General features: G+C 35.8%; 1 protein-coding gene and 1 pseudogene across 1 annotated transcript in view; one reads left to right on the top strand and one right to left on the bottom strand.

Annotated features, from left to right (window-relative positions):
- The first annotated feature begins 2,796 nt into the window (after positions 1 to 2,796).
- LOC114581003 lies at positions 2,797 to 3,618 on the top strand (annotated as a pseudogene).
- A 4,456-nt stretch (positions 3,619 to 8,074) lies between these two features.
- Positions 8,075 to 12,565, bottom strand: part of LOC110104773 (nuclear-pore anchor-like) — a 32,720-nt gene continuing 28,229 nt past the window's right edge. Inside the window, exons 4-9 of the mRNA XM_028700196.1 lie at positions 10,374 to 10,502; positions 10,184 to 10,276; positions 10,050 to 10,115; positions 8,790 to 8,879; positions 8,627 to 8,704; positions 8,075 to 8,098 (exon numbers count right to left, since the gene is read on the bottom strand). Of these exons, the coding sequence (XP_028556029.1) occupies positions 8,090 to 8,098; positions 8,627 to 8,704; positions 8,790 to 8,879; positions 10,050 to 10,115; positions 10,184 to 10,276; positions 10,374 to 10,502 (465 nt within the window). The 3' untranslated portion in view covers positions 8,075 to 8,089. The remainder of the gene's footprint in view (positions 8,099 to 8,626; positions 8,705 to 8,789; positions 8,880 to 10,049; positions 10,116 to 10,183; positions 10,277 to 10,373; positions 10,503 to 12,565) is intronic.

Genomic DNA, 12,565 nt, shown 5'->3' on the forward strand with positions numbered 1-12,565 from the left:
GTTCTTAATTTTAAAAATGTTATTATCATTTTTAATTTAAATCAATTATCATATATGTTATTAGAATTTTAGTTTTTCTCCATAATAATTTACAAATTTTTGTAACATTAGCCATCCTAAAGAGGTCTTAAATTTATTAATATAATTATAAAAATTTATTATCTGATTTTATAAAAATGTATTAATGATAACTACAACAGTTATGAAAAAAACTTTTTTTTTTTTGTGAAAATTGAGGGCATAGCCCAATTTCATAAATAAAAAGAGAAGTTACAAAGTATAAAGATCAAAAGGAAAATTATAGCAAATGTAACTAAAAAAGATCTAAGGAAAAAAAAAAGGACACTCAGTACGTGCAAAATACCTCCAAAACTGAAAGATTATCAGGGATCAAGAATCTCTGTGAGAGATATTATTACGTGCAGATTCTAGATTAGAGAATTATCCGGATTCGGTGAGTGTGTGTATTAAAAATACAGTTATTGTGCACATTGCGCTTTTACTGTGATCACCTTAAAATTCAGCCGCAGTTCCAATCCGAATTCCGCATGTAATAATCTCTCCCAATTGGCAGCGCGACTGTCCATTAAATAAGTCATGAAGAGATTCAGGTTTGACATGGCAATTGTGAATATTTTTCTAAGATGACTTTACAATCAATTTTATAAATTACTGCTATCAACATAAACATATCCTACGTGATTGAAGAGTTTTAATTTCCTCATTATACTCTGTGATTATAATTTGTGAATAAGTGACAGTATTATTATTTGCATCATATTATAATAAATTTACCATTTGTGATCTGAGTGATAGTATGATTATTAGGGCATGCATATTATAATTATGTAAAGTAATTGGGTTAAAAAAATTCTTGATATAAATTATGTTAAAATAAATTAAAAAATTCTTAAATTTATTTAAAATTAATAGAATATAAATATTTAAAAACAATAAAAAAGTAATGATAAGACAGAAATTATGATTGCAGTAAAAAAAATAGTAAAAGAATTGTCCATATCTAAGTAAATAACTTTTCAGAAAGAAAATTTTATTTTTTCCTAATAATTTTATGCTTATTTTTATAAATAGTTGCAAAAGATCAAAATGAAACACAAATTCAGCAATTACCTTATGTAAATCAGTCTTACTGTGTTTAGACTGCTTCACAGTATTCTAATCCATGATCCCAAAAAAGGGAAAACTGCAATTAAGAGCCTTAGAAACGAACTTTTTATTGCATCAGGTTACCGGATGTAGAGTACATCAGGCTAGCCTGCTTAATATATCGCCACGTGTTCTATACTTTTACCGCGCGGCCCAACGACCCAACCCGAAACGACATGCGCGGTATTTGCTTGGTATGCTCGCGTAATTGCTAGGTACTACTCGGTATTTACTCCGGTACGACTCGGTATTGTGCTCGTTATTTGCTCGGTTATTTGCTCGGTACTTGCTCGGTATTGGTCGTATTTGCTCGGATCGCAGAAGTTACAACATTTTAATCGGAAGCAAACGAGATCCCGCTCGCTATGTGGAGATAACCTTCTCCATTTCTGCGTGCTTCTTTCGGGGGACTCCACTCGTGCGGCTCAACTCGTGGTCCGTTCGACTTTTTCCATCGACTGACTTTCCCTTTCCACCGGAAATACGAAGTTTGATCGGACGGCGTGGCGCCGACGATGGGGTGAGTCAGTGGAGGACGAGAACGGCGCTGAGATCGTCAGTAGCGCGGGGCGAGCGAGAACGGTGCCGTTGCACGACCATGCGGATGAGAGGAGGTAGAATACGGAAAGGATCGGGTGAGGGATTGCAAAGGATCAGTGATTTAGGAGGTTCGAATCAGAAGAAAGAGGAGGAAGGAGAGGGATCGGCCAATACCGAGAGAGGACACAACCAGATACGCGAGCAAAGTACCAATGAGCAAATATACCGAGCAATACGAGCAAATACGAGTAGTACCGAGCAAATGCCGAGTAGTACGAGCAAAAATACCGAGTAGTACCTAGACAATCGAGCAAAATACCGGCATGTTCGTTTCGGTTGGGTCGTCGGGGCCGCCGGTAAAATAAGAACGACGACATATATTAACAGGCTACCTGATGTATCTCTACATCAGGTAACCTGATGCAATAAATATCTTAGAAACAAGAAGGAGATGGATACCTCCCTTCTTGGACAACTTCCCTCATCTCACCGCAGCGATTTGGACGAGCTCTTCAGCTCTATTTGGCTTCCACCTTACTTGTCTTTTCTGCTGATCCAATTCATCCATCCACCAAAACTCGACCACCCTGAATCCTTCCCCCTGAGAATCATTTCTGAGGCCGTTCTCTGCCGCAACCCATGACTGATAAGCTGCCTTCTCTCTCTTACATTTGGAAGTTAATTCACCTTCATTTTTTCAGATTAATATTAGATTTTACGATTTTCTAGAGCTCATTGGTTGCTTTTGCTGGTGAGATTTTTTTTGGGTGAAAAATAATAAAATTTTGTTATAAAAAAATCCTCAAATATAGTATTTTCTAATCTTTTTATGTCTTTGGACAAGTTATTCGAATTGGTGGCATCCATTCATACTTAATGACGACTTCTCTAATTTGTAGCTGAACAGTTTACCCTCTTTGGACACCTCTCTAGCTCGTTCTTCTCCTTGTAGCTGTAACGTTGCCACCTTTTCCCAGTCTTCTTTCCACCGTCGCTTAATTGCTCAGCGGCAGGGGTGAGAAGGCCAGACTTGTTCGACTTGGTGTTGTGGTGCCGCTTTTCTTCTCCAGTGGGAAAACCTGACAGATAATGGCTAGGGATTGAAAGAAACATCTCAAGAGGCTCAATTGCCCCCAAGCAATGGATGCCCTTGATAAGCTTGGTGGTGCTTTTGCTCAAACCATCCTCTGGTCCTCATAAAGCTAGGAGTGTTTGTCTTGATACCTTATATTGAGGAAACAGGCGAAAATGCTCTCACTTATCGCCTGAAGTCATTGTTATTATGAGCAGGACATGTGATGGTTGGACGGCAAAGGTAGAGACAAGATAAGACCTATCCTGCGGTGGTTTATGGATGTTGTCCAAATCCCAAAAAACTAATGAAATGTTTTTGCTTCTTTATGACACTAAGGGGCGTTTTCGTCTACAGCTTCAATTAGGGATTGAAGACGTGGCAAAGTTTCAAGCTCTGCCAAGGTCCGTTTCTGTCCAAATTGGACAGAAAGGCTTCCAATCTTACCTTATGATGCGACAACCAATTCACTACCCTGATCTCTCATCAAGGCTAACGACACCTAAAGGCTTCCACCTCGAGGCTAATAAGATAGTCTACTTCATCAAATTTGATGTCGACAATTTTGTGATGGTTACTCGGTGGAAGGAACAGAGGTCGTGTGAGTGATCAAGGAGCGGGAGAGCATAAGGGAACCTGTTGAGACAATTCACTCCAGGATGCTTCAGGGCACAGACTTGCTACTCGCCTTGCAATTCTGCACTGTTGGAAAGGGCCACAAAAGCCATGGATTTTCCGCTTCCAAGGCAAAGGCCATTAAAGCTAATCCATCATTCAGGAGGCCAGGAAAACGCCTTGCCAGCCTGCCTGCTTCAGCTACACGCCTGATTTCATCGTAAAATGAGGGAGATCATGGCGAATTCAAGCTTCATCATGGGGATCTGAAGAATGTTGGCTGCCAGAAAATTTCATTCCAAGGTCAAACGGTTAGAAGATTGAGAAGACAACAACAGCATCTGCCCCCTGCATAGTATTTATCCGCAAGGTTGAGATCCTCAAGCTCCAAAACTTAGATCTCAAAAAACTCATGGATGTGTCATGGACAGCTCGGAAGACGTTGCAATGAAAGGGGATTGCCCCCAAGTGGTTGCAGCTTCTAATGTTCAAGTGTTGTATTATTATTATTATTATTATTATTAATGTTCAAGTGTTACGTTTTTTTGTTATCCTGATAATGAAGTATTTAAATTTAAATGACGAAAGATTTTATTCGTAGCCAATGTTGTTGGCATGAAACAGAGACAGTTTTTTGTAGTTTTTTTTTTTTCACATTTCCTCATACTTTAGAAAAGTACCAACTTGTCATTTCTATGGGGTGTTAATCAAATCATGGATTATCTTTATGAGTTTATTGTTGGAGGATTTTTTCTGTTTAAAAAAAATAAAAATTGATTTTAAACTTTATCCAAAAACAGTTTGGGATAACAAAGATAAAATCATGGAAGTTAAATATAATAAAATTCAACATCCTAAAGGATTTAAATAAAAATTACAGTTTATTAATATTTTAGATGATTGCATAGAAATTTTTTGCGAGTAAAAATTAACTTTCCCAATGTAGAAAGAAAATATCATTTCATGTTGACAGTAACTAACATAGAAATTATTATTAATACGATTAGATAATTGATTATCAATATTTATTAAAATTTTGTTAGATATTATTTTAATATGATTATAAATTTTTAATTATCAAATAACTACAGTAGAATTATTATTAAAATATTATTAGATATTAATATCAATTATGTTTACTATGATTAGATATCAATTATCAAAATATACTAAAATCTATCTATTAGCTAACACTTTTAATCCTTAAATAAGTACTAAGTACCACATGAAGTTAATTGAATTAACCTCTACGATGCAGACATTTTTCTAGATTAACCACCATTGGGATTAGTATATCCAAATTTAAAAGGATTTAATTAAATCCTACATGAGTTAAACCTAACCGTATCCAAATAGCCCCTAAGATTCAAAATAATATTTCTAGTGCTTCATCTCTCGGTAATGCCTACAATACACGTTGAAGAAATGTTTTTTTGGGCTTTAATTGACTCTAATGTCATTATTTGCCTATTCGTTCTTTGGCTACTAGTTTGCCTGCTAGCCCACATTGTTATTATTGTCTATGATAGTTTCAGTTATTAGGTTGTAGAGAAACAATAGTAAAACTCTTCGCTTCAAAATGAACTATGAAGCATCATTTTTTGCCTTAAAATTAAAAATCCATCAAATAATCAATGCCAATTATACTTTTACCAAGCTATTTCAAAAAGCTCCTTATATGTCTTGGACCCACTATTTTAATGATATCTTTTTAAAATCTCTCTCTGGAAGTCTGGGAATTCTGTGGGTGAACCGTTAAGTCTTATGTATTTGTTATTTTCTATAACTTTGTTGGTGGTTTGTTATTAAGCAAGTCTGGATTTCTGTTGGGTGAACTGTGAAGTCGGTTACAAGCTTCAACATGCCCTTTCAAGCCAAATGTTTCCATTAATCTTTACTGCTCACCAATCCATTGGATTGCGTTCAATGAGTAATTCATCCTGCAAATATTGTTGCACCTGTTTGGCTCTACCTGCCAAAAACCTTCTTTTATGGCTTCAACACTCTCCCTTATGGTAGAGATCTGATATTTTTAGTTTTTTCAGAATATTTTTGAAGTTGTGATGGCAAAGTTTTTGAATGTATTGATGAGTTGATTGTCTTTCCGAACAAAATAAAGTAATGTGTGTATGTCGATTAATGATTTTGTGCGGACGTCGAACACTATCTAGAGGTCAATCAGAATGCGCCACATCACCCTTTCGCTCAGTACCGTGGGTCGGTACTGTTCGGTACCGATCGATATCGCTGCTATGTACTGCTGATGTGGCACATTCTGATTGATTTACGGACAGCATTCTGCATTCGATCTCCACACAATAATTTATCGTGTATACGTGACTTCATGGCCTAGATGGTAACATCATTTCATGGAATCTGGAAGGGATGGGTTATGTTTTGTTGCTGTGGGCTTTACTATTAAGATGTTTACTGTATGGAATGCTTTATGTATATGAGAGAAGTTCTCAAAGGATGAGTACTTGGTTATGGGCTATAGGGGATGTTTAGTATATTTTTTAATACCTTTTTGTATAGCAATTGATCGAGATCATAGCTATAAGAGGTGATAAATTTATCTTACAACTTTGGTTTTGAACATGCAAGAGGGCTTGGATGAGCTCATCTTTCTTATATGGACTTTGCTTAGTTTAATAAACATAGTCTATATGATGCAGGACTACTTAGATGGGATGATTATGCATTCATTTAGACATTGCACAATTCATAGATTAGAATAAATCTAGAAAACAATTACTAGCAATTCTCACGATGATTCAAAACAACTAAGGAAATGCTTTGCTTAGGTGAGATTACATGTTCTGAGCTTTGAAGCTTTCAAAAATAAATAAGAAAATCAAACAACGCAAAATAGTAGGCTTCAAGTTAATCCCTAATCTAACAACGAGATGTAGGATGCATAGAAGGTACGCTCAATTCCTACAAGTGGCTAAGCATAGCAAGAGCACTGGGAGGAGCTTTCGTGAATACAATCAAACCAAGTGAGAATTTAGATTCCAAAGAAATAAGATACAAGTGAGAAAAGAAACCTTCGCCAAAAAGATCTGGAGATCCGTCATGCGTTGCCTTCAACGTCTTCGTCCATGGTCTCCGTCACAATGGAGAAGGTCCTTGAGCATTTGATGCGCCTCTTATGTAGTGACAAGGAGAAGGAAGTTTCTCCTGGTAAAGGATAGGATTGCACGTTCTCAAACCTCTCCTCTTACAATCTGAAAATAGTTTCAGATTATCAATCAAGAAAACCTGAGATGGATTTCTCAGTTTCTAATGGGCTGGATGTAGGGAATGTGGAGGAGAGCTTAGCTTTAGTTGTGACGGAAAAGCTGAGGGCAAGTCTCCTGTACAGATTTTGGAAGAGGATTTATTTCATGCAATCAGAGGAGGGAAGAGGCGGTGACAGGGAGAGGGAGTTGGCGGGCTAGAGAAGGGGTGGGGCCTTGTTTCCTAAGTTAAAACTCAAGCATTAGGAAATAATTAAAACAAGGCAATGAAAGAAAAAAAAAATCGGCCCAGGCAAAAGAAAAAGTTAGATTATTTCCAAAGTAGTCTAGGGTGCAATTAGGAAATATATCCTAACTTGCTCAAATAAGTGGCCGGTGGTATGCATGGTTAAGAGAGACTTTAATTAGAGCAATTAAAGTTTCTTAACTGCAGTTTTGAATTTAGGAAATAGTTATTTTAAATCCAATTGAAATTTAAATTCAATTTAGATCAAAATTAGAAACTTTCCTAAATTAGAAGAGTTGGTTTAGGAAGGATTTCAAAATTCAAAATTCAAAGATTTGAACTTTCAAAATATCCCAAATCCACTCATACCTAATTAGGAAACTCAAGGGGATGAAGAGGTAAGGTGGCCGGCGGGTTGTGAAGGGGTGGTCGGCAGGATGTGGGTAGATGGCCGGCGATCCCGTGAGGGGAGGGGCGCTCGGGTGGGAGAAAATAGTGGAGTTGAACGGGAAAGGTTGGGCTATGGCCGGCGGTGGTGGGATGTGGGAAGGGAGAGATGAACGTGGAAGGGATGAAGACAAAATAAAAGAAATAAAACCACGAACCCGGCCGTCTCCAAGGTTGGTGGGTGATGCGCCAAAATCCCTCTCCAAAGGATCTCTCAAAACTCTCCAAGAACTCTCAATGCTCTCAAACACATATGCAGGAAAATTTTTCAATAATCATTCATTAATCTCAAAATAATACAAAGGGGGCTTTAAATAGCCTCATACAAAAGACTCCAAATAACATGACACAAATGCCCTTAGGCTTACACATGACAACTCCCATAAAAAGGGGTACAACGGGAAATAATAAAACCTACATAAGCAAATAATAAAATGCATGAAAATAAAATACATCGACTCAAAAATATAAAGACTCGATCGTGGCCGTAGATCGGCGGCCACGTCGCTGGTAAACTTTCCATGATCTGATGTCCCCATCAGTTTCTTCTTCTACCTTGGAAAAGCTTGAGAGCTTGTTCCATTTCTCTCTTCTCTCCTTATTTCGTCTTGGGCTTCTAATCTCTTCTTCTCTCCGCAAGTTCCACTCCACTTGTATCCTTCTTCTTGAGCTATTGGAGGTGTTTGTTGGCAGAATTTGGTGACATTTGCCGTAGGAGTTTTGTTGGACATTGGACCTTGTTGCTATGGTGGACCCTTGGTTTGCAAGCCCTAAGCACTTATCTCATTTTACCTAATTTTTGTTGCATGTCAGAAAACCGCTTGCCGATTGTTCTGAGAATAGTCTTTTATTTTAAAAATTTTGTTTTGTTTATTCGATTTTGGTTTGTCTTGGCATTTTGTTCGGATGTAATTTTTCGAAATTGAATAGAGTTATGTTCTACTTGTCCTAGTGTTCTCCTATTTTGGTTCTATTGTCTAGTTTGCCCACATCAAAACTACAGTAAACTTTTTTACATACAACTAGCAAAGCAGCTTGAGAATGCCCTAACTATACTTGTGGCATTGCGGCATTACAGAATTAATATTCTTCTATTAGATAAATCTATTGGATTTAATTTTGCTTTTGTACAATAGTTATATTTCTTGTTATATTCTATTGAAAAGCCATTGCTATGCTTCCACCCCAAACCTATCCCATCTACTCACACAACCAAACACCAACATAATGACAAGCTTGGTTGAGGCGTTACACCTTGGATAACCAACTACGCAAAATAAATAAAGAACCTGAGTCATGTAACAAAAGAGGAAAACTTACAATCTCAAGATCTTTTCTCAATGATGCTTCCTTGTCCAATTTCTCTTTATAGTCATCTTCAACTTGACTGAGATGTGTCTGCAAGTCCCAAAAACCACGGTGAACTACTGCATATAAATTAGTTTAAGTACTTATGAGTGCTAGCCAAAGCTCAACTCCAAACCTCAAGTGCTTTGATGACACCGTCGAGCTCACCAGCCTTTTTGGACCATTCCTCCGAACTTGCTTTGTATAATTCAACAAGCTTATTAACCTTTCAATGTTTCCATAAAGGAAATAAAAAAAGCAACACATAGATAAGAAGAGAAATTAAATAAAATATAGATACAACAATAAATAATCAATATGAGAACATCCAGCACTTTAGCAAATTGAAAATGATAACGAAATCTGCCCGTTCAGTGACAGTGATGTGAAGAATGGAGATAACGTTAACTCATTTAAACCGTTTACCTTCCAATTCACTTAAGAAAATAAAATGCTTTTTAAGGTTCCTGCTCTTGAAGTGTATATCTAAATATTAGAAAGATTGTTATTTAGAAGAATTGCAAGAACTAAGAAAATGCCTTAATAACTCAAACCAATATTGATGAAGTATCATTAGAAAATGGAAGCAACAAAACAAAATCCAAACCAAAAAAGCTCAGCAATCATTCCATACAAAAAAAAAAGCATAAGCACTTCTTCATAGAGAAAAAATTTTATTGGTAACCCCAGAAAAAGATCGAAGAGTAAAAAACTGAGGCAAACCACAAAAATGATATATTCACACATTCATATACTATACAAAAACACACATTCATGAACTAAGAAAAAAGTTTATTGGTAACCAAGTTAAAATATTTGTTTGTTATACTTGTATAATAATTGATAAGTATACATAAATTATTGAAAAAAACTTACATTCCTCATATATTTCCAAAAGCGCAAAGATAAGAGAATTTTAAACTTTAAAAATTTTAATACATTTATTTACATATTACACTCTTGTAAATATGAGAAAACTTTTACATTTTATATTTTTATTTTGATCAAGCATAATTTTTTTATCGAATTAAAAATTTTACTTTTTATTTCAATTACGTGGTTAGTATTTATCATTTGGAATCCTGGAATCAAATTCATATAATGCATGCATTTATCAATGTTAATTTCATACCCATCGCATATTTTACTAAGAGAGCAACACACGGCATACTTTTTTCCTTAAAATCAATTTAATCAGACTGACATTGATGACCGACCAACTCAGTTGATATTTTACAGACAACTCTATTATATGCAAAACAGAAGACCAGTTTAGTTGTATCCTCATAACAAAGTAGTCATACAATATTATTGACCAAATAAACTACGCAAAATAAAAATCCATACCCAGTAGTCGTGGTCGTAAACTCACATGAACAAATAAAATTTCACTTACAGTTGAAAGTTCAGCATTAAAGTGCTCTTCATGAGTAGCAGAAATATCCTTAGATGAACGCAAGTCCTGCAATTCAGCAATTAACCATCAATATTATGCATTTAGGAGGGCAAATGACAATATTTCTATGATACCTCTTCCAACGATTTGACTCTTAGCTCGAGGTCCTTTGCTCTTTCCTTACTGTGGTTAAGTGAAATGGAGTATTCCTTGACCTGCCTCTCTAGCTGAAATGCAAAATGATTTAAATAACAAAAAAAAAACTGAATGGATAAATAAGAAGATATGTTAAGAGTTTATATAATATTAAACTTCAATGCTTACATCAGCAATTTTGCTAGACGCATCTGATTCAGCATCCATTTGTGTTCTACGCAACTCAAAAAGGCTGTTAGCTTTTCTCGTTAGCTCCTCATCAAGCCACACATTTTGTTTCTCAAGTAGCTCTTTTTCCTACATACGAAAAAATACTAGGTAAACTTGACAGCTTCAAATTCTAAAAACATGGGCGAGATCCATAGGTAGGATAGGTCGCTTAGGCATGCATACCTATAAATCTAAAAGCTGAGATGGCTAGATATGCAAGAGCATGAAAGTAGACTCATGGAAAACGGAAAGAAAAAAAAAGCATCATTAATTTAAGCATGCAAGTGAGGTAGTCGATTGGCAAGCATGAAAATAAAGTGCACATATCCAAAAACAGAGAAAAACAGTATCAAACAATCAATATAACCATGTAGCCAACATACACTGCCTCAGCATGATCAGATATCATATAAACATGAAAACAAGACATGAACAGCTGTTCCAAGTTTGCGTTTGCAGAATGATTGTTCCAAGCCGGAAGTTTGTCTTTGAGCTGAACGGCTTGCTTTGTGCAAACAGTTTTCCTTCTTTACATAGGGATTCAATTCTTTCATTTCATTTGTAACGGTGTCAAGCGCCACACTCTTGTAACAGCACCTTTCACTTATAACCACACCCCTTCCATGTAACCACCTCCACCCCCATCAATCTTTTTGGTAGAAGATATCTTTCTTCAAGTTCTTCTTGAATTCATAGATCAGAGTTAGAAAAGGTTACGTTGAAGTTATGGATATAGCAGTTGCTTCCTGGCTCTCTTATGTTGCTTCCCTCTATATCTATTTGCATGATTAGGTCCAACTTCCTAGGCATCAAATCACACGTAGTTAGGCATGCCAACAAATCAAAAAAGCTTAGTTGAACATATTAAGCTTACGTGAATGGATCCATTTGGAATCATATCACATCAAAAAGAATCATTTCCATTGTCCAGACTCCCAAATTGTTGGATGGCTCCATCAGCTGGCATTATTCCAAGAATGTCAAATAGTTTTGGACCAAAATAATCCTAATCTTGCCCATAAAAACTCTAATCAAGGAAGTCCAAGAGTAATGCTAACATAACGAAGAGGATTATCAAATGAGTTGGTAAGTCAGCCGCTCTACTAAAACAATAAATATAAATAATGAAAAAGAAGAGAGAAAAGAGAGTAAATAAGATGAAAGTTTGCTGTACTTTTATTGCTTGGTGTTTGTACAAAGATTAGTGAATTATATAGACATGTCCAATAGTCTTAAATTTGAAAATTAACCAAAGCTATTTACACAAAATACTTAAAAAAGAAGATGAGGAGGCGAGAGGTCATTGCTATTGCGGCACATATATTGCAATATGAGGACAGGGCTCCAAAACAGGTAATCCATAGGACAAAAATCCTTTTAATCAGTGTGCTCTATAATCCTTATCTTCATTGGTAGGTGTGCGCATCCTAAGCATATAAAGGAGGTAGTAGGGTAAACTCCATGACGATGAACAGCATAAGTTTTCCAAGATCTTTGATGTTAAATGTGGCGTCAAGCTTTCTTCAACATGTTGATTTCAACAAAATCAACTCAAGTTATGATCATGTCATCAACATAAACAATATGCATTGCTTTTTTACCTACTTGAAGAATAGTGTGGTCAGCTTGACTTTATTGAAAATCATATCTCCTGAAAATTTGTCAAAATTTTCAAACCATACTCTAAGAGACTGTTTGAAACCATGTAATATTTTCTTTTACCTACATACCTCCTTTCCCAAATTGTCTTTAAATCTAAGAGAAGATTCATGCATACTACTTCTTGCAGATATCCATTAAGGAATGTGTTCTTAATATCAAACTAATAAAGGAGCCAATTAAAATTAACTACAAGAGAGAAGTATTTAGATAAACTAAATTTTGGAAAAAGACGCAAATGTCTCTTTGGTGATCAATATCATGGGTCTAAGTGATTCATTTTACTACAAGTCTTGCTCCACACTCCCATCAATTTTGTATTTCATCATAAATACCCATTTGCATCCAACAGTCTTCTTGTCTTTGGTCAGATCAACAACACTCCAACTTTTGTTCACACTTAAAGCATACATTTCTTCTATAATTGATAATTTCCAATTTGGAACACCTAATGCTTCGATCCTTAGAATAAACAGATTAGAGATATAAGA

This window comes from Dendrobium catenatum, unplaced genomic scaffold, assembly GCF_001605985.2.
Source record: "Dendrobium catenatum unplaced genomic scaffold, ASM160598v2 fragScaff_scaffold_1470, whole genome shotgun sequence".
In the NCBI taxonomy this organism is placed as follows: Eukaryota; Viridiplantae; Streptophyta; class Magnoliopsida; order Asparagales; family Orchidaceae; genus Dendrobium; species Dendrobium catenatum.